This window comes from Talpa europaea (genome assembly GCF_964194135.1).
Source record: "Talpa europaea genome assembly, chromosome: 7".
Taxonomy (NCBI): domain Eukaryota; kingdom Metazoa; phylum Chordata; class Mammalia; order Eulipotyphla; family Talpidae; genus Talpa; species Talpa europaea.
In genome coordinates, this window is record NC_140074.1 from 4,834,765 (window position 1) to 4,855,876 (window position 21,112).

The 21,112-nt window shown below is 59.3% G+C and overlaps 1 protein-coding gene across 8 annotated transcripts in view; it reads right to left on the reverse strand.

Annotated features, from left to right (window-relative positions):
* Nucleotides 1-1,874: 1,874 nt before the first annotated feature.
* The window catches only part of DNM1 (dynamin 1), a gene marked incomplete at both ends in the record, with an annotated part of 41,025 nt that continues 21,787 nt past the window's right edge, over nt 1,875-21,112 (reverse strand). For 2 of the 8 annotated variants that reach the window (XM_084238439.1, XM_084238437.1), the window contains 12 exons: nt 1,875-2,453; nt 6,002-6,217; nt 6,552-6,793; nt 8,511-8,681; nt 9,053-9,064; nt 9,420-9,531; nt 10,235-10,344; nt 14,030-14,143; nt 16,292-16,303; nt 16,508-16,559; nt 16,747-16,817; nt 19,180-19,266. In XM_084238439.1, coding sequence (XP_084094565.1) covers nt 2,393-2,453; nt 6,002-6,217; nt 6,552-6,793; nt 8,511-8,681; nt 9,053-9,064; nt 9,420-9,531; nt 10,235-10,344; nt 14,030-14,143; nt 16,292-16,303; nt 16,508-16,559; nt 16,747-16,817; nt 19,180-19,266 — 1,260 coding nt within the window. Of the gene's footprint in view, nt 2,454-2,949; nt 3,068-3,947; nt 3,985-6,001; nt 6,218-6,551; nt 6,794-8,510; nt 8,682-9,052; nt 9,065-9,419; nt 9,532-10,234; nt 10,345-14,029; nt 14,144-16,291; nt 16,304-16,507; nt 16,560-16,746; nt 16,818-19,179; nt 19,267-21,112 lie in introns of those variants that run through there. The other 6 variants (XM_084238435.1, XM_084238434.1, XM_084238441.1 and 3 more) reach the window with 4 other exon arrangements.

Genomic DNA, 21,112 nt, shown 5'->3' on the forward strand with positions numbered 1-21,112 from the left:
GTCCCCAGGCTTTCCCACCCTGTCCTTTGGCTCTCCTTCCTAGTTGTCCTTGTATCCCTAGGCTTAAAAAAGGGGTATAATAACTCCCCTATCTAATAGGGGGAAACAGGTGCAGACCCTAGCCTTTTAGGTTAGGGCTGTGTCTTGATCTCTGGGCTAATCATACTTCCAGAGACAAGGAGCTAGAAACATCCAGCTAGTTACTTAGGGAGCTCCTTGATGACCAATTTAATCCTTACCAGGCCTTCTTGCAGAGGGCCTAGGTTCTATTCAGGCATTTTGGGGCCATGTGCCCCCCCACCCCACCCCTACCATGTGGAGCGGGACAGCACTTTGAAGGCCCTGCACGGGGGCTCAGTCCAGACAGAGATACCAGCTGGTGCAGGTGGGCACCGACACCTGTCTAGACTGTAGCCACAGAGATAGCAGTGGCTTATTTGAGACCACCCCAAATCCACAAAGGGGTGGCCTCCCCTGCTCCCTTTTGAAATTTCCCCACGGGCCTTTGCACCGATTTTGTTTGTTTTGTTTTTTTAATTTTTTGTTGTACCTGATAATTATTTTGATTTTTCTTTTCGTCTTTTTACTTTTTGTTGCACCCAGTTATTTTGGAGGTGATCCCTATCTGCAGAGGGGAGGCCTCTCCTACTACCTACCCATGGGCATCTGTGCCCGATTATTTTGTAGGCACCCTGACCTGCAAAGGGGGGGCCTCTGCTCACTACACAAGTCTTGCGGGCTTGAGGTTACTGTCCCCCTCACAAAAGTCCCACAGGCACATGAGGCCACCCCAATCTGCAAAAGGGGTGGCCTCCCCCACCCCCACTCATAAAAGGCCCGTGGGTATGAGGCCACCCCAATCCACAAAGGGGTGGCTTCCACTTGCTGTCTTTACAAAAGTCCCGTGGGCCTCTGTGCCTAATTATTTTGGAGGCCATCCCGGATCTGCAGAGGGGTGGCCTTCGCTGCTTCTTTTACAAGAAGTCCCCATAGAGGGGATGCATGGCTTATTCAGGCAATTTGGGGGTACACACGTACTCCCCCAACCATGTGGAAAACTGGGCTTGGCTCAGAAGCAGGGCCGCAGTGGCTGGTGGAGGCCGGGCGGAAGGCGCATGGGCGCCCCGCGGTGTACATACTGTACTGTAACATTTGTATATCGGGGCTGAGACAGCCCCTGTATCATAGGCTGAGGTGGCCCCTGGGAGAGGAGGTTTCTATTAATTATTTGACATCGAGGAAACTTATTTATTGATAGCCTAGGACAGATGAAGGAGGCAAGGACAGGGTGTGGTTCCTGGGTGTTTCACTTTATTTCTGAATAAACTGAATTTACCACGTGGCTTGGACTGGTGTGTCTCGGTGGCCCGGCCCTGGGATCTGGGCTGCAGGCGCTGCGCTGGGTGTGGGTCCTGCCAGCAGAGGGCAGGCTTCGGGGTGGCGAGGTGCGCACCGCGCTGCTTGTCAGCATGTCCCAACCCCGCTCAGCTCTCGGACCTGTTGGGCCTGTTGGCTATGTGCCGCCCCAGGAGGGCCAGGGTCCTGCTTGGATGACCAAGACGGGGAAACCTTGTCTAATTCTATGGAAGGAAAGCAGGGTGCTAGCACCCCAGAGTACTGGCTTCCAGCCTAGGCATTTTTATTCGCCCTGTTCCTCTGGGGCTCCCACCCAGGCCCCGCACCTCCTCCAGGCTGGCACTCCACCCCCTGGTGGCCACAGCAGGGTTCAGATGAAGACCAGCTAATGTCCAGGTGCTTTCCAGGGCAGCCTGGGAAAGACTGGGGCCTCCCAGGCAAATCTGCACCCCACCCCGTGCTTAAACCTTCCCTTCCCCCTGAACTCCACAGAACACAGCCAGCACACACCTCGTTGTTCCCCATTGTTCAGAAATGGGTTTTATTCTCAGCCAAGAGACAGCAAGACTGGTAGCGGCCAGAACCACACAGCTGCCGGTACAGCACCCCCATGCTCGGGGGAAGGGGCAGGAAGGTGGCAGAGGGGGCTGACTGTCCACAGGCCGGGAATGGCAGGGAGGCTCGTTGGAGGTGGCACATGTTGGCGGGGGCGGCTGGGGTGACAGCATTTGCTTGTAGTTGGGCCACAAGACTCCTGAGGGACAGCACGGCGGTTCCCAACACCAGAGATGCGCCCCGAGCGCGCGCGCGTGTGTGCACGCGCATATTTATAGATATTTATAGAACAGGGCAGGAGCAATACCACAGAGGGGGCACAAGTGTCACCGAGGTCACGCCTGGATGTGTCAGCTCACCACTACAACAGACTAAAGTCACAGATGAAGGGGGAGGCTCGGGGGCTGGGGAGCCACTGTCACAGAACAGCCATCCAGGCAGGCTTGGGAAGAGAGATGTCCGAGGAAGAGGAGGGGTCTGGTTAGAGGTCGAAGGGGGGCCTGGGGCTCTCAGGACGGGATGGACTTGCCTGACCCGATCGGCTGGCAGTTGGAGACAAAGCAGAGAGAAAACGGGAGAGAGAAGGGGGGAGAGCTGGTAAGGCAAGTGCAGCCTGGGCTGCAGCGCTGGAGGTGGGGAGGGGAGACGACGCAGGGGAGGGTGTGGGCAGGGGTTCTGGATGAGAGGAGAGGGGGGAAAGGGAGGGGGGATGGAGGAGCAGGAGCTGGAGCCCTCTCCCTGCACGCTCGCTGGCCTCTCACACACACCAGACAGTGCACCCGCGCTCCAGACATGTGATCGGCCCCCTCCGGCTTCCCTCCTCTGGTCTCCTGTCTTTCAACCCGCTGGCCCAGGGCCACCCTTAGCCTCGGGGGTAGGGGGCTGTGGGCCCCACGCGACACCACCATTTCTGATAGCGAATAACAGGCGGAAGAACACTGTTTGCACCGGGAGGGCAGAGCTGAGAGGATGGCTGGAGGGAGCACTGGGGGCCCCCTGGGGTGGGCAGAAAGCCCGGGAGTCCTCTGTACGGACCCTGGGGAGGCAGGGAGGGCAGGAAGCCGGATGCCAGTGGCCACAGGCTTATAAGTCTAAGAGGGGAGCCTCGGCTGGCCGGGGGACCGCAGGTCGTGTAGGTGAGGCTGGGCCCTTCCTGCTGGGGAAAAGCAGAAGAGCAAGTGTCAGTGTCAGGGGTGCGGGGGCAGGCAGGTCTGTGGGGCGAGTTTTACTGCCCAGCTGGGGCAGAACTCAGAGAAGCCGACCTGCCCGGGCCAGCAGACACTGAGGTCCCCTGGCTGAAAAGGAGAGGTGACCCTAAGGAGCAACAGGCCCAGGTCCACGGGCCTGCTGGTGGGATACATATCTTCCCCTGGGGCACCGGGGCTGCCTTGGCCCTGCGCTGGCGGGCACAGCCACACCGGCCGTGGAGGGCAAGGCGCTCTGTGACCTGCCTGGTTGCAGGTGGCTCCGGGCCGAGGATGTGGCTCAGACCCTCAGGCTTTCCAAAGCCATCAGACAACCGAGCGTCCCCGAAGCCTACTCAGGTGCCACCATAAGGAGGGTTCTGACCTCCTCTGCCCTGTGGTGGACCTGGTTCCAAAGCTCCCAAGGTGGCTGCCCTGCCCCAGCAGCACCCCCAGGATGAATTTCCAAGGCCTTTGGCAGCTTGACCCCAGCCCCCACACAACCCCCTCCGAGATCCTTGCCCCTACACCACAAACCAGAAACCCTCTGCCCTCTGACAGCTCCAGAGCGCACCCATGTCTGCCAGCTTGGGCACGGAGCCTGTCCCAAGGGCTCTCCAGGCTCAGCCATGGAGGTACTGGGCGGCGGCACTGAGTCCCGAGGCTCGCCGAGAAGGGAGGTGAGAGAGCCAGCTGGCAGCGAGGACAGAGAGGACAGAATAAGTCTGGAGCTGCAGAAGGGAGAGGGAGGGGATCCTGGCTCTGAGGTCCCGGTGTGCCCCCCAGTGTGGAGCTGGTGCAGCAAGGGGCAGACACACCATTCATGCAGCAGGTGGAGAGGCGTGTACCTACCGTGGCTGATACTCCTCAGGGGTCACTGATAGTGATTCTGAAAGACAGCACGAAATCAACATGGCAGTTCACACGCACGGACGGGGCAGGCCTGGGGGTGGGGGCACGCACACGCACACGCCGGGCGTGCACACACATGCTGTGAGGCCCCTCGGCCCCGCATGCACACGCTGACACACATGCCCACAAACACGCATACATCTCCCCACCCCCGCCAGCGCCCTGGCTGGCCGGCACGTGCAGCACGGATCTGGGGCATGCAGCCACTCGGCACACGGAAGCACACGCGGGGCTGAGTCACAACACAGAAGCTCGCCCACACACGTGAGGCGTTGCACCAGCTCCCTGCACACTTGTGCCTGGCTCGCTCAGAGGGCCACCTGCACAGCTCCAGAAGGGGCAGGTCTTGCCTTCTAAGGTCCAGCTGTCCTATCTTTCTGCCCAAGAGCCTCCGTGGCTCCCTGCTGCCAGAGGCAGTGGGTCTGAACAAGTCAGACTCTTCTGAAGACTTTGAAGTTTCTCCAATCCGCCCCACCCTCTACCCAGGGCAACCTCTTCTTATTCTTCCTCATTCTATCTGCACGCTGCTCCAGCCAGTGGCTCTTCTCAATGCATCCCGCGCTGCCCTCACTGCTGTGCCCATCCCAAGCGCGCGCCGGATGCCTCACCACCTGAGCCTAATCTCCATCAGCCCCCGAGATCTCCATCAGCCTCACCAAAACCAGCTGCCCTGAAGCACCCCCAGGCTGCCTCTTCCCAGAGGTAGGGCTGTGATATGCCAAGTGTCTCCCACGTGTCAGCAGGACCGGAGTTCAGGCAGCTACCAAGCCCCCAGTGCCCATATTCACACCTCAGCACAGACCTGGACATGTCAAATACCCTTAAGAACCTGGACTCATGCTGGAAGCTAGGCAAGAGCCCCGATAGCCACCTTGGCCGTGAATGAGGCCTCCCTGTCACCACTGCCTCCCTTGGTCAAGACCCCAGACCTGGGAGAAAGGCAGAATGTTATCATTTGGTCAAAGGGAAACTGAGGCTCTGGAAGGGAGAGTGACTTGTCCTAAGGCCAAGGTGAACCAGAAGCTCTAGATGCTAGTCCAGTGCTCTTGACCAATACCATGCTGTCGACTTTACCCCATCTGCTTAGGTGACCAGGTCACCACAGAACAAACCCCAACTCTCTTGTTTTGTTGGTTTTTTTGGGGGCGGGTGGCTCTACCCTCCAGCCATCTGGAATCATGAACCTATTAGTCTCGAGTTAGATCAGAGGCAGTGTTCTTGAAGGAGCGTCACAGATCAAGAAGGCAAAGCCAAGGGTGGAGGAGAATCCTGTTTCCCATTCTTGCTTCGACACTGACCGTGTGGGTCCAGGCCAGGTTTGGACAGAGGCCGCGGGAAGGAAGAACGTGGTCAGAACCCCACAGCTGTGACTCCTTTCACAGCTGCTCCACATCCTACACCATGCCTGGGTGCCACACTTACACTCACACCCGTGTGCACGCCCACACACACTGCCACACTGCACACCTTGCTGGCCACACAGTCACAGCTTGGCCTCTGTTTCTCTGGGCTGGAGGCCGGACACCCCAGGGGACAGCTGTAGAGTCAGGACTGGGAAGTGGGGGCGACAGGGTGGCCCTGAGTGTACAATCTGGAGAGGATCTGGGTTCAGACCCTCAGACCTGAGGGAGGGTCACCAGCTGGGAGAGAGAAGGAGAATGAGAAAGGGGAAAGTCGGAGAAATGCGATGTGGGAGGCAGCGAAGAGTGGAGGAGGAGGGAAGCGCCATGCAAGTGCTGGAGAGAAGGGGGCGGGTGGGATGAGCCCCACGGCCCCCTTCCCAGAAAGGACCACCTCCGGGACTCAGCGCTCCCTGGCGGGCAGGCTCCGCCGGGCCTCAGCCCCACCTCCAGGGGCTCCGGCACCCGTGGGCCTCGGGCCTCGGTTGGAGAGGCGGCTCTGGCCGCCGGGGCCAATGTTCCAGATTCCGGCCCCCCTCCCTCCTGGACACCCCCGCCTGGCGGCCTCTCCCGCCGCTCTCAGCCCCTACTCACCTGGGGACCCCGGGCGGGGCGCGGTTGGGGCGCGAGGGCACCTGGGGGGGAGGACCGAAGGGGTCAGGGGAAGCCCCCGGCCTGGAGGGCACGGGGGGCGCCCCCCCCAGGGCGGACCCAGCAGGCGGAGGCCCAGGAGCAGGGCCCCGCGAGCCGGGCCGGGCTGGGGGCACGGCGGGGGCTCGGCGCTGCGGCGTGGGGCTGGACGTGGGCGACCTGCGGACGACAGAGAGCGGAAAACCGGGCGGCGAGGGATGAGCGGCTCCGCTTCCGCCCGCGGCCCCGCCCCCAGCCAGGTGCGGCCACGCCCATGCACGCAAGCCCCGGCCCAGGTGCGGGCCGCGCGGCAGCCCCGCCCCGCCCCGCCCGCAGCCAGCTCCACGGCAAGCCCCGCCCCGCGAAGCCCCGCCCCTCTCTAGGCCCCGCCCCGCGCTCCAGGTGGGAGCCGCCCCGGCGACGCGGGCGCGCCACTGCCCGGCCCCGGCCCCGGCCCTCCTCCCGCGGGCCCCGGGCTGGGGGGCTTCGGGGCCGTGGGGGCCGGCCCTGGTACCTGCGTCCGGCCGGTACGCTCTGCACCTGCAGCCAGGAGTCGTCCACGGGCGGGGGCATGGGCGTGCTGACGGTGGTCGTGTTGATGTCCCCGATGATGCTGAGCGCCTCCTTCAGGGCGTGGTACATGCGCAGCATCTCGTCGCGCCGCTGCGCCTGCTCGGCCGACTCCTCCATCAGCGTGTTCTGGTCCCCGCACGAGTAGAGGTTGGCCAGCAGCTCCGAGAAGATGAACTCCTTCGTCTGCGGGCGGGCGAGGCGGGGCTGGGGCCTGACGCCTGCTGGCTCTGTCCGGCCGCCCCGCCCTGCTCGGGCAGCGCCCTGGCCCGGGAGCCTGGGGATCGGCGTCCACCGGCCCCTAAACGCGGAGATCTACCCGCCCCCCCCCCCGTTCCCTCTTGCCATTTTTTAAAAAAAATATTTATTTATTGATGCATACAGGAGCTGGGGTATAGGTCGGAGATGCAGGGGGTGAGAGGAACCACCAGAGACAGAGCGAGGAACAGAACAGACAGATTGGCTGAAATACGCTGCTGAGGGGAGCAGCGGGCGAGACAGGAGATGCCGGGGATGGGACCGGATGGGACTCGTGCTGCAGAGGCTGCGGATTGCTTCATAGTGTGGTGCTTAACCCCTTGTGCCACCAGGGAGGCCCACTCTTGCCATTTTCTCATGTGTGAACACTGAGGTCCAGAGAGGAAATGCTCAGGGTCATAGATCTGGGGAGAGGGGCATTCATGGTCTATCCGACAGTCAGGACATCTGCTCTCCAAGCCTCAGTTTCCTCAGATGTAAAATGAGGTAGTTATAGCCTTTCCATGGCCTTACACACTGCGTTGCAGCAAAACAAGGAAGATGACTATTTCAAGTGTTCAGAGTCCTCAAGAGGAGCTTGTGGTGTCCTCCCTGATGGTGCAAGGGGTTAAGCACAATCCCTGGCCCGCCAGGGAGCTACCCACATGGCGCAGCAGATCTCCTGTCTCACCTGCTGCTCCCCTCAGCCGTGTATTTCAGTCAGTTCACCTGTTCTGTTCCCCACTCTGTCTCTGGTGAACTCCACACCTCTGGCCTGTACCCTAGTTCTTGTACGCATAAATAATCTTTAAAAAAAAAAAAAGATGAGCTTGTGGACTGAATGAAAGTGAGTCTGGGGCAGGGGTGGGTTCGTGTTCTCCTGAAAATCCTCAGGTATTACCTGGTCCAAACTTGTACATTTATGGAGAGATGCCAAGGTTTTGTCTGCCACTGTCTCTGTCATTTATTCCTTATTCAAATTCAGATATATGCCCAGCACCTGCCACATGCCAGGCACTGTGTTTCTGTGCGCTTTTTACTCATTTAGTCCTCAACTCTAGTGTTAGCCATATAAGGAAGCAGAGGCTCAGAGAGAGCAGTTCCTTTCTGCAACATCACACAGAGAATTTGTGCAAAGTCAGGAGTCACACCCCATTCTAATTCCCCAGGGGCCTGGCTTTGGCACTAAGCCATGGGCTGTAGTGGTTCTCTGGGGTGTGTACCCCAAAACATCTTCTCTTTAAAAGATGGATTCCTGGCCCCTTCTGGAAAACATGTAAGCATGTTTGGAACAACTTGGGGATGTGACTCTCCTTTATCAACTATAAACTTCCTGAAATCTAAATGCAGATGAAGTATTTTCAATGAAAAGGATGTATCTGAACTGGAAAAAAAACTTAAAGGCTATCTTGTGAATAATTTTTAGATTAATTACATATTGAAAAGATGATTTTTTGATTTAAATAAAAATGATTACTCAAATTAATTGTGTTGCTATTTTACTTCTCCTAACAGGACTACTAGAAAATGTAAGGTAATATAGGAAGCTCACATCTCACTGCGTTTCTATTGGACAACCCACGGGGCTGGCCTCCCCGGGGCCAACCTGGTAGCCTGCCTGCCTGGCCCCTGGGGAGCACCTGCCCCCACGAAGCGGGGCACTCACATTGTTGATCATGAGGTGCATGATGGTCTTAGGCATGAGGTCCCGCACCGTCTTGTTGACAATGGCCATGTACGAGTCCACCAGGTTCCGGATGGTCTCCACCTGTCGCTCCAGCTGTGGGTCCATGGAGTGCATGAAGCTGTCGGAGCCATTCTCCTCGGTCTCGCTGGCCTGCCATGGGGAAGAGGACAGTAGAGTGGCTGGGCTAATGCAGCCAGGCTCCAGGAGGTATCCCTGGGGTCTCAGCCCCTCCAAGGGTGCCTGGAACACAGAGGCACAGAAAGCAGCAGCTGGTCTGGACACAGACATTCCGCTCCCCCACCCTCTGGCTCAGCCCCCCCCCCCCCCCCCGCATCTCCCAGGACAGCAGACTCCGCTAGTTCATCCCTAGCTCAACTCTTACTCCCACGCTACAATTTCAGTTTCTTGGTCCACAAGCTAGGAAAGGACACCTTCAAGGTCCTTTCCTGATTCTGGGGACCTGGTCAGAGTTGGGCCAGGCTGGAGACGCCTGCAGGGAGGCGAGGGAGGAGTACACTCACTTTCTCCTTGTCCTGGGGGGCCACACCAAAGCCACAGAGGTCGCCACGTCAGCTTTGCCACCAGGGAGCACAGCCGAAGCAGACACACAGAGAGAGGAAAAGGGGAGAGACTGAATGAAGCCAGGGCCCCAACTTGAGCCATGGCCATTGTGAAAGAGGGGAGCGAGGACGAGAAGGCAGTCCCAAGAAAACAGCAGCAGGTGAAGGGGATGCGGGAGATGCCATCTGTGGCAGAGAGGGGGACACAAAACAAACTGCCATCGGAGAAGATGGAGAAGGTTTCACTCCGAGGCCACCCCAGGGGCAGGGAGGGGGCAGGTCAGGGCTTAGAAACAGGGCCCCCTCCCCTCCCTGCCCTGCCACTCACCCCAACACGCTCAGGGTACACTCCGGCCCTCAGGAAGGAGGCCTTCCAGCTGTCCACCTCCTCCTGGGTCTCACAGGCCAGCTCCAGCTGCCGATAATCCTTGTAGACGTTCCTGCGAGATGGGCCGGCGGTGGAGGGGGACAGGGTGAAGGCAGGGGTTTGGGGGACAGTCCTGGCTTTCTCACCCCCCGGTGGGCTGGCCCTCAGCAAGTAGTCCCTTCCTCTCTCCAGGCCTCAGTTTCCTCATCTGGAAGATGGGCTAAGACCTGCCTCCCCGAGTCGCGGTGAGGATTCAGTGAAATGAGCAGTAAAATGCTCCATTAGAAAGGGGCTGAGTCCTCGTTCAAGGGGCTTCCGCAGGTCACCCTCAGACTCCCAGCCTCAGACCCCCACGCTGGCTCTCTGGGGATGCCCCTGAATGTCGCTGTAGGACCAAGCCCACCAGCGTCAGCCCCGGGGTGGAGGCGAGAGGCTGCCATGGCCCCACCCCAGGGCGCTGAGCAGCAGAAGCAGGGGACAGACCCCACTGAGGCTCTTCTGCGCCCCAGGGCCTGGCCGAGTGCCTCACCCAGCACCACACAAGTGGCTGGAAGGTGGGGGGACAGAGAGGGAGGGAGGAAGAGAGGGTGGGAGAAAGAGAGGGAGGGAGGGCAGCGGGATGGAGGAGGAGAGGGCCAGAGGAGGGCGGGAAGGGGGTTCTGACCCGAGGTCTAGCGGGGCAGAAACTCAATATCCGCCTTGCTTGGGACACGGGCGGGCCCCTCCTTTCTAGGCCTCTGCACCAGGTTTCTACTGCGTGGGGGCACGGCAGGCACCTCTGCTCCGTGTTAAAGAGGGCGAAGATGTGCTTGCTGGACATGAAGCCCTTCTCCACGTCCCTCAGCTTCAGGTTGTCCACCGACAGCATGTACTTCTTCTCCTTCTCCTGCGGGCGAAGGGGGCGTGGGTGAGGCGGGCGCCGCTCTCTGCCCTGCCTCACCCTTCACGAGGGCCCTGTGTCGGTGAGGTGGGCGCCCAGGCTGTGGGCACCTGCCCCAGGCCCTGCACAGGTGCTGTCTGTCGAGAGCCGGGTCTCAGAGCCCGGGCTGTGGGCACCTGGTGCTCCCTGGCGTCAGGCCCTGCCCACCGGCTCTGCCTTTGTGCCAGGGCTCAAGAGCCCAGGGTGGCCAGGCCGAGGGTGCCTTCCGCATCTCGCCCCAGCAGGTGCTGGCAGCAGGCCAGGCCCGCCCCATACAGGGACCCCTTGCTCCAGCCTCTCTTGCCCCTGGCCTGGCCGTCGGGCCTGCTTTGGATAAGCCTCTGACTTCATTTCCTGACTGAGAGACAGCGAAGGGGGGCCACTGGCCCTGGCGGCTTCAAAGGGCTGGCTCAGCCCACTCTCCCCAGCCCCCCATATGTTAGCAATCAGGCGCGCGGCACAAGCCTGGAGATGGCGAGTGTGCGTGTGCAACCTGTGTGTGGCGGTGTGTCTGCCCGAGCACGCATCCCACCCCGGGCACATGCACGCCGGATGTCAGTGTCACACAGACGTGTGTGTGTACAAGTGTGTGTCTGGGAGGCGCCTGGCTGTGTGTGTGTGTGTGAGCAAGCTGGTGTGCCAGTGAGGGTGCACGCACTTCTGTAGATGCGGGTGGCGACTGTAAAGTTTGCGTGCCCGCAGGGGCGTGGGGCGCACACACAGGGACACGTGTCCTCCTGCGCACAGGTGGTGTGGCCTGCGGGGGCTATGCGACTCCGGGCACGCGGGTGGGTGCTTGGCCCACGCGCCCCCGAGTGTGTGTGGTGTGGGCCGGCGTGTCTGCCGGCCGCCGTGTCCAAGGGATCTGCAGCCCCCCAGGAGGGGGCTCTGGGAGGAGCGGAGGGCTGGGCTGCTGTTCCCTGCTTCCCCACCCAACCCCACAGGACCCGCGCGGCAGGGGGGGTCTGTGTGGGTCTCAGGCGCTCAGGGCTTGGGCGTGAGTCTCGTCCAGGATCTCAGGTGGGGGTTGGCTAAAGGGGGACCCTGCTTCCCAGTCTTGGCATCATCCTGCCCACTTTTTTCTGCCCCCAGCACCCGCCTGGCCCATCCAGCCACATAAAGCCCTCTTTATGCCAGGCGGGTGGCCGGGAGCCCCAGAGGGTGGCGGGGGGAGGAGAAGAGGAAGTCGTACATACGGCCAAAGAACATCTGGAACCGTTCGAGGGAGGCCCCGCCACCACCCGCCCGCGCTTTGGGGTTGGACACTAGGTAGGAGCGGCCTCCTCTCGCCACCCCTCCCTTCCTGCCGGCCTGCCCCCTCCCCAGGCCCCTCCTCCCCAGCCACAGCTCCTGCTCACCCCTGCCACGTCAAAGAAGCAGAAGGGGAGTCGGGAGCAGAGAGGGGACCGCGGGCTGTCCGGGCTGGGGCTGAGGGGACACTGGGCCTGGGGCTGGGGGGCTTTGGATCTCCAGGAGATGGGGCTGAAGCTCCCGCCCGATGGACAGACACTGCCGCCCGGATGGAGCAGAGGACACCTCCACTCCGTCTACCCAGTGTTTAGACTATCTGTTCAGGACTCCCAAATTGTACAGTAGTCTGCACATTGGTTAGGCTGGGCTGGGTTAGACCCTCGGCGCCGCTGGAGAGACGGACGACCCTGCCCGCCGTCCCCGAACCGGGGCCTGGAGCCAGGGCCGGGGTGGGGGTGAGGGGCACTGGGTGGGTCGGGAGGAGGCGCAGCGGGTGGGGGTGCCAACCTGCTGTGGGATGGGGTGGGGGAGGCTGCTGATGGGTGGCAGAGGCACTGACAAGATGGGGGGGGCGCCAACAAGGACTGGGGATGTGGGTATCTGCCTGTCTGCCCACGGGGCCGCCCTCGTGCCAAGACCAGAGGGTTGGCGGTTGGGTGGAAGGGGGACAGGTCAGCCTCCCCCCAACCAGGGCCACCTCCATGTCCCCAACAGTCCTAGTGCAAAAACTCGCTCACATCCAACACACACACAATCTCACCTCATATTTGATTGAGGCCTTTGTTTGGGGACCATTAGCTCCCAAAGCTTGCATAAGCCTCAGGCCAACCCCTCGCCTTCTCGAGAGTCAGGCGGGGAATCAGGGAGGGGACAGCCTTGGCACCCACAACTCAGGCACACACATTCCCACATGCAAGCTTGAAACCTCACATCCATGCCCCCCATACACGCACATTTTAAGTGTGAGCATACATGTGCACACACGCGCGTGCACACACGCGCACACACACACACACTGGAAACCCAGCCCTCTCCCACCTCACATTCCAAATACACACACATTCTCAGACATCCCACGTGCACCCCTCCCTCCTCCAGCCCACTCCCCCCACATTTACATGCCCCCCACGGGCACACACACCCAAGTCACACCTCAGGCACACGCAGCCTGCTCCCAGTGCACGTGGAGGCCGGATTCCAAACACACCTAGATGCTCACACACCAGACACTCTCCTACGAAAGCCTCCCACCCCACCCCCACCAAGAGACGCCAACGTGCGCACGAAACACCACCAGAGACCCCTCCCACAGGTACAAGGACAGGGGACCCCTCTCAGAGACACTCCCATGTCCCCAGTGTAGTCAGTATCAGGCCCTCAGCTCCAGGGCACACTCCTGTCCCCACTCCTGTAAGGAGCCCCAACATAGGACCCTCAGCCCATGCGGGCATTTGGGGAGCCAGCCTGAACAACAAAGCAGGAAGTGACACCCCCACCCAGACCAAGCCACCTCACACGCCATCCTTCCAGGGGCCCCCCAGCTCAGGGAGAGGCCAGGGTTGGGGTAATGAGGTCCAGATGGCTTGGCGCCCCCGCCAGTGACGGCAGTGGGCCCCGCCCAGGGAGGGGAGGAGGGGGCCCTGCGCGCAGGGACTTGGAGGGGACAGGGATCAAGGAGGGGTCTCAAAGATCAAAATCAGAGGCCCCCTCCAAGCCCTGCTCCCCTGTTGAGGGTGCCCTATTGTCCAACAGCCCCCTCGGAAAGAAGAGGGTCCCTTCCCCCACTCCCTGGCCAGCTGGAGTTCATTACCAGGAGCCCCCACCCCCCCAGCCCTCTGTTCTCTCTGGTCACCTCTGGAATCCAGATGTGGAAGCCAAATAGACTCATTCTTAAAGGAGACCAGCAGCAGAGGAGGGGGTGGCTGCAGGGTTCTGTGCGCCCCAGTGGGCAGGCAGGGATTTCAGTGGTGCCTCTGTAGGACCCGTCACTCTTTGCCCCCAAGCCTGGAGGTACCCTGGCCCTCTCCTTTGGACTGTGGGGGTCTGGAGGACTGGGGTGTAGGGGTTAACAGGGTGTCTGGCAGCTGTACTCGTGTGTGTCATGGGCCTGTGGGGGCCATGGAGGAGGCGGCACGCCCTGGAGCAGGAAAACAGGAAGGCTGCAGGACTGGTGGGGTCAGAGAGGGCCACCCAGCACCCTGGCCACCCTCTCCAGAGTGCTTGGCCCCAAACTCCCCTGTCCTGCCAAGCGACCATCCCTTCCAGCCTGGATGCACCCCAGATCCTTGCATCCCACCTCCGCCCAAGGGTCTTTGACAGAATTTCTTTAAAGCCCTGCTAGGGGGTCTGGTGCACTCCCAGGCCATGGGGGGCTCCTTAATGACCAGCGGCCCTCACTCACCTCGTCATCCTTGTACCAGGACAGATTCTCAGCAGTCAGCACAAACCAGTACTCCTTGGAGCCCCCCTTCATGATGCCAATGTTGTTGATGGTCAGCCAGCCTTTGCGGATGACCTGGAGGGTGAGGGGGCGGGAGGTCAGCGGGCAGGGGCCAGGCTTCTCTGAGGAGGACGGGGCAGGCAGAGAGGCACGCCAAGGTCCAGCCCCCTCCCCACCCACTCTCGGAGGCCTGGCCGGTCAGGGGACGGAGGGGCCAGACCTGCCCTGGTTTGAACCTCGAGGGAACCACGAACAAAGTGAAGACAGAAAGGCAGAGGTGGGCTCAGGACAAGGTGCCTCTGGCTGTCACTGGCGACCTCAGCAGGGGTAGCTCCACACCAATGAGCACTGTGCCAGCAGAGCTCAGGCGGCCGACTGGGTGAGACAACCCGGAATGTCCTTTCCGCTTCAGATCCAGTTTTATTCTAAGACTTGTTTCTGACCTCAGAGCCGCTGCTCACACTGCTGTCCCTGCCTAGAAAGCACTTCCTTCCCGTGCTGATGGGTCCCCCTCACCCTCGTGCCAGCGGAAGCCACATCCTCAGGCCTTCCCTGGTCCCATTGTAAGTGACAACTCTTGTTAGCATCTTTTTTCACCTCTGGTGACTGGGATTTCCAGTGACCCTGGAGGGTGTGTGACTACCTGTCCACTCAGGCCCTCTGCTGCCTGGTGACCTCTTGCTCACGTGTCCACCCCACACCCTGCTGTGTGCTGGTGGACAGTAAGCCATCAATACACCTTCGCAAGCTCATTAAGGCTGAGAGCAGGCTTCTAAAGCACGTGGCCCTGGACAGTGGTGGAGTGGTGGGGTGGGGGAGGGAAGGGGGTTGAGCATGAAATACCCATGGCCCTTCTTCCTGGAGAAGCCCGAGCAATGGGCAAAGGCCTCTTTTCCAGAATACAGTTGCTCAGCAACACCCTGAGCCTTTGCACAGCCAGGCCCCCTTGGGTTGGACTCCATGGGCAGGGTCATTGCCCAGAGCGCCGGGACTGAGAGGACAAGGGGTTGCCTTTGCTCCCCCCGCCCTGGCTGGGAACTCATCAGCTTCTCTGAGCATCCAAGGAAGACCCATGGAGTCTGGGGCTGGTGGGAAAGTCCTCTGGGGCCAGGTCTGCTTCTGAGTCATGAAAGCCCCCCTGCAGCCTCCCTCTGGCTTCCCTGAGGACTTTTTGGAGAACCGAGGTGTCCACACAGCAGATCGGGAGCTGAGAGGCTGCGAGACCCAAGGCCAGGTGCCCCATGCTCACTCTCCCACCCTGTCCGGGCCGGGGAGGAGTCTTGTTGCTGTCTTTGGAATTAAGGCCAAACCTCTCCTGCATTCCATGTCCCAAGACCCGACCACCGGAGCTCACCTGGCCCCTGACCTGACTTGCAGCCTTTGTCTTCTCTCAGTCACCCCTCTGCCCTCCTCCCTACTTACCCAACCCCTCTCCAGGCCCCCTGGGCACTGGGGACTTCCATTCCCCCAACTCCCACTCTGCCAGGGCCCTACCTGCAGGGATATATCGCCAAGGATATCATTCATTAAGTCCTTTATTTTATTGAGCACCTACTATGTGCCAGGCATGGGCTGGGGGCTGAGAATTTACTGATGAACAAAATAAACTCAGCACTTTCCCTCATGGGGTTGGGGAGGGAAACATATGAAGTCAGTAATCACTCATACACCTAGATCATTACAGAGACCACGGCCTCTGGGAAAGCTCAGGACTCTACGGCTTGTGTGTACAAGTGGGGTTGAGAAAGGGCTCCTGGTGAGTGGTGTCTCAGCAGTGATCTGAGGACAGAGCAGGTGGAGACAGAACACTGGTTCCTTGGCATCTCATTCACGCTTTACTCAACTCTGGTACAGATGACTGTCAGCTTGTAAACATGTCCATCCATCCATCCAACCATCCATCCATCCTTCCATCCAACAGAAATTTAAGGGGTGCCTACTCAGTGCCAGGCCCCTGGTGGACATTTCACCCACCCCAGCCCACACAGTTACCTCTGCCTGAAGGAGATGCTTAGCTCATGCGCACTGATTTTCAGGTTGAGGGGGCTGTGTGTGTGGCTAGGTTCACCTCTGGCTTGAGAGTATGTGCAGATACCTACGTGCGGGTGTGTGCAAGCAGCTCAAGCCAAAGGGTGCCCTCTTGCCCCCTGCACACCCCCATGACAAATGGGCCCCCACCTCCCCCTCACTACACAAGCCAAGAGCCCAGGTCCTGGTACTCACCAGAATCTCATCCTGCAAAGAGGTAACCATAGCAACCACGAGAAGCATCGGGAGAGAGGAGAGAGGGTTACTGAGGCAGAGTGGGAGGCTTGTGGCTGGTAGCTGACAGGCTCCCTGGCCCCCGTGGGACCCTTCCCCTCAGGGGAGGGGCTCTCAGAGCTTGGCGTCCATCCGGCACCCTCCATCCCTCGGACTGGGGCAAGGAGGTTCACTCACCTGGTTCCCTGAAGCCTTCTTCTTGCTCATCTGGTTGCTTCTCTGCTGAGCACTGATGGGGAGACAGGAGAGACTCTGGGGACCCCTCTCAGGAGGCCCAGCTCCACTGCAGCTACGCAGCGGGCGCCACAACCGGATGGTCAACTCAGGAAGTGTGGGTCACAGACACACTCACACACACACACACACTCACACTCACACTCACACAGGGTGCCACCTTTTCTGTCCCGGGAACTCACTTGGCAAAGCCTATGAAGTCCTCGTGGTTGGTGTTCATGTAAGCCAGCTCGATGTCGATGAGGAGCATGACCTTCAGGGACACACGCGTCAGCAGGCAAATGGAAAGGACACCGCACAGGTTTAGAACACATGACAAGCTGGGAAAAACACACTTGCAGCACAGAGAATCTGCTGTAAACAACTCCGTGGCCCACCCATCCACAGCAGTATCCCTGACAAAGGGAGTCGCCCCCAAGCGCTAAGTGGAAGATAAGAAATGCAAATTGTGTAGGTAATTCACAGAAGAAAAGCATGTAATCATGTAATCAATAGGGACTTGTAAAAAACACCCTCCCTCAGGAATGTAAGGCCGTTTTTTGACCAGGCAAATTAACAGTAAACTTAATAATGACCAGAGTGGGCAGCGGCATGGAAAGTGGGTGCTGTCATATGTTGTTGGTGGAAGTTTAAATTAGTATGTCCTTCTTGGAGGGCAATTTGGTGATATTTAGCAACACGAAAATGTACACACTCACTGCCAGAGCGACATTGCACACATGAACTCACAAGACAGCGAGGATATCGACACACACACACACACACACGCACACGCATGCACAGATGGCATAGCAGCACAGCAGGCCCAGCGGCACCAGAATTACAGCAGCCACTAAGCAACAATGCTCCAAATATGAGCAAAAGGAGATTTCTGGAGGAAGATGCCCTTTGCAGATGACCATGAGGGATGGGAGCCATAGCTGAGTGGAGGTGCCAGCAACCTGCAAGGTTCAGCCCGGGCCTGCCACTTCCTGAGTCCAGGGCCTGCCCCACCCAGCCTCAGGTTCCACACAAGTGTCACTGACTCAAGGTACGGTGGAGATTAAGGTGGAATCTGGAAATCTGTGTGTCTAGAAAAAATGCCCAGCAGTGGATACTCCAAAATGTTACTAATGTGACTTTGTGGTGTGGCTGGGGCTGGGGCACAGCAAGTGCAGGGACACTTGCTTGTCATTTCCTCCCCTCTACCCTGACTGAACATTTCACTGAGTGCTCATCACCTTTGTCATTAAAAATAGGCCAGTCAGGAGTTAAAAACAGGCCAACAATGCAAGTGATTGGGGACAGCACCGGGGTGGAGCCTCCGTGTGAGGACAGAGGCTGGCAAGAGGGAGCCAGAGGTGAGTCCAGACAGGAGGTGTCAGAAATGACAAGGACGGGGCCTCCCCGGTGGTGCAGCGGTTGAGTGCTGGGTTGCGAAGCTGCCCGCAGCCTCTGCAGCACCAGTTCGATCCCCGGCTGCTCCCCGGCCACCGGAGGAGGGTCCCACATGGCGCGCAGACCTCTCCTGCGGCCCGCTGCTCCCCTCAGCAGTGTACCTCGGTCCTTCTGCCTGCTCTGCTCCCCGCTCTGGCTCTGGTGAATTCTCTCACCCTCCCGCGCTTCTGACTGTACCCAGTGCTTGTTTAAATAAATAAATAAATCTTAAAAAAGAAAAAGAAATGACAAGGATGGAGGCCCGGCTGCGAGCTCCCTGAGGGCCACAGGGTCCTGCTCAACTCGCTCAGCCCATTTCATGAACATGCCTGTGATGGGATGAACAAAGATAAACGCCTATGTGGAAGGAAAGAGATGACGATGAGGTACAAAGTGACCCAGAGAAACAGCCAAGAGGCAGAGAGGCCCAAAGAGCGATGACTAGAAGGCCAGACTGCCAAGAAGCTGAGACCCACACAGTGGGCACGGGAGGTGGTCCGGGGCGGGACCGCGACTGACACAAACCCGACAGAGAATTACCATTGGACCCAGCGGTTCCGTGTCTGGGTCTCTACCCTAAGCCCTGAGAGCAGAGTGTCACAGAGATGTTTGCACACCGTGTTCACAGAAGCAGTGTCCACAACAGCCAAGATACGGGAACAACGGAAACGGATAAATATATAGTCAGTGGAATCTTATTCCGCCTTAAAACAGGAAGGACACTCTGCCCCACACTATAACATGGAGGAACCTTGAGGGCATGACCCTAAGTGGGGGAAAAAGCGAGTCACAGAGGGATGAGTGGCATGTGAGTCCACTTATGTGAGGTGCCTCGAGCTGTCAAATTCATAGACAGAAAGCAGAACGGTGGCTACCAGGGGCTGGGGTGGGACTGGGGTGCTTCATGGGTATGGAGTTTCATTTGGGAAGATGAGAAAGTTCTGGAGTTGGTTAGTGGTGATGGTTGCACAACCACTCGAATGTGCTTAATACCACTGAATTATATACTTAAAAAATGATAAAATGGCAACTTTTATGTTATATATATTTTCCTGAAATAAAAATGAGAGTGAGAGTGAGAGAGAAGGAGAGCAAGAGAGCGAGCGAGCGCATGAGGACAGGTCAGACCGAGACAGGCAGACACAGCAGGGAGAAGGAAGTGAGCCCAGGGAGGATGAAGGGCAAGGCTGGAGGCTCACCTGTTCCTTGGTGCGCCCCTCGCGCTCCCGGATGTGGGTGGTCACGATGCGCTCCATCTCTTCTCGCAGCCGCGGGTACTGCTGGAGCTGGGAAGGGCAGCAGGGGAGAGAGCCACGTACACAGGGAGCACAGGCAGGGAGCACCCAAACCCCACCAGAGCCCAGGGATCCCGGGGAGTGGGGTAGGAGGCACACACAGAATGCCTGAGACTGGGGAAGAGAGACCTGGGGTCCCAGGAAACTTATGGCACAGAGCCATGGTCACTCCTGCCCCCCAGTGTGGGTTCCAAATGGCACTTCAAGGGTGTTACTGGTTCTAGGCCCTCTACACTGGCCTATCTGGGCAACTGAAGGTGGGAGCATATGGAGGGTAGTTCTTTCCCAGGGGCAGAAATGCCACGGAATCAGCCTGCTGCTGGCGCCAGCTTGGTGGCCGCCATCTTGGAAACACTGATTGAGGCCTTAGTTTGGGGGACCATTTGTTCCCAAAGCATTCACAAGCCTCAGGTCTACCCCTTGCCTTCTTAAAGGCTTAAAGAGATAGTCAGGCAGGGAATTAGGGAGGGAACAGCCTTGAGATTCTATCCAGGAAGAATCTGGGGAGGGCAGGGCCCAAGGTGCCAGTTGGCCTCCTGAGTCAGGCTGGGACAGGCAATGCTCCTTGTCAGAGCTGGGGAGGGAGGCAGGGAAAACTAGCAGTCACACAAAAGGACATGCAGGAGCCACAGGCACAGGCATGCGAGGATGTTGGGGGGGGGCATGCGGAGTTGGGGGTGCCAGCAGCATGAGCAGTACCCCGCGGGGGCCTGGCTGGGCCCAGGGCCCTCTTGGTAGACTCCACCCTGTTTTGCCTTCCTTTGCATGCTTCAGCCTGGCTCTGTCAACGCCAGCCATGCCAGCTGGCTCTGAGCTGACCAGTCAACCTGTCTCTACCCACTGCTTTGGGGTAAGAGCTCAGTGTCACCCATTACCCCCCAGTTTTATTTAACTGAGGTTGAAATGGAAGTTGCCCCACACTTTTCCCATTCTGCCTGTAAACACTGCCATCAGCTCAACCAGGCGCCAGACAAGTCCAGGTTGATTCATTCTCCTCTAAGACTCTGTTGGATGTCACCTCCTCCAGGAAGCCTGCTCCAACCACCCTAGAGCTGGATTGCACCCTACCCCCACCCTCCATCATCAACTGGTATGTGATTGCCCTGAAGGCAGAAAAGCAGGCCTTGGCACACCTCCAGTGCTGATGAGGGCGTGTTGAAGAAATGAGGATGAGTGAAGGATGGAAGTCTCTGCCCTCCTGCCAGGGTGAGCGGACACACACTCCCCTCCCTCTGGCTCACAAACCAGCAACTCCTTGGGGAAGGGACTCACTGAGCTGCTGATGGACGTCCACCCCTAAGGCCCTCGATCCCGCTGGCCCTCCCTCCTCACTTGGTGGCCATATGGGGCCCAGGTGGGCAAAGCCAGAACCACCCTGTCACCTCAGCTAACACCCCTATGTGGGAAAAGAGCTGGAGGTGAGCATTCCTGGGTCACAGTTAGTGATTCTGAGGCAAGATGGAGGCCAAGGAAATGGGCGGGGGACAGAGGCGGGAGGATGGAGAAGCGCTACCCTGGACGCCAGCCCAGGCGAGGCAGACGTGAGAGATGCCACCTCCTCCCGACACCTACATCCACCCACACCATCCTGCGGTTGTGCCAGGGGTGTGGCTGATGTGGCCAAGCGCAAGAGACCTGGGGGAGGGCAGCCTGAGACCTGGGCTTAAAATCGCTGGCTGAGTGCGCCCCGTGGCCCCTGCGGCCCACGAGGCTCAAGGAGGGGCTCCCGCTCCTCATGTCTCCAAGTTTGGGTGGAGACTCGGGACTGAGTCACTGCCACCAGAAGGCCTCCGAGGTGGTCCCAAGTGCTCCCTCCCAGGGAGGGGTTGTTGGGGAG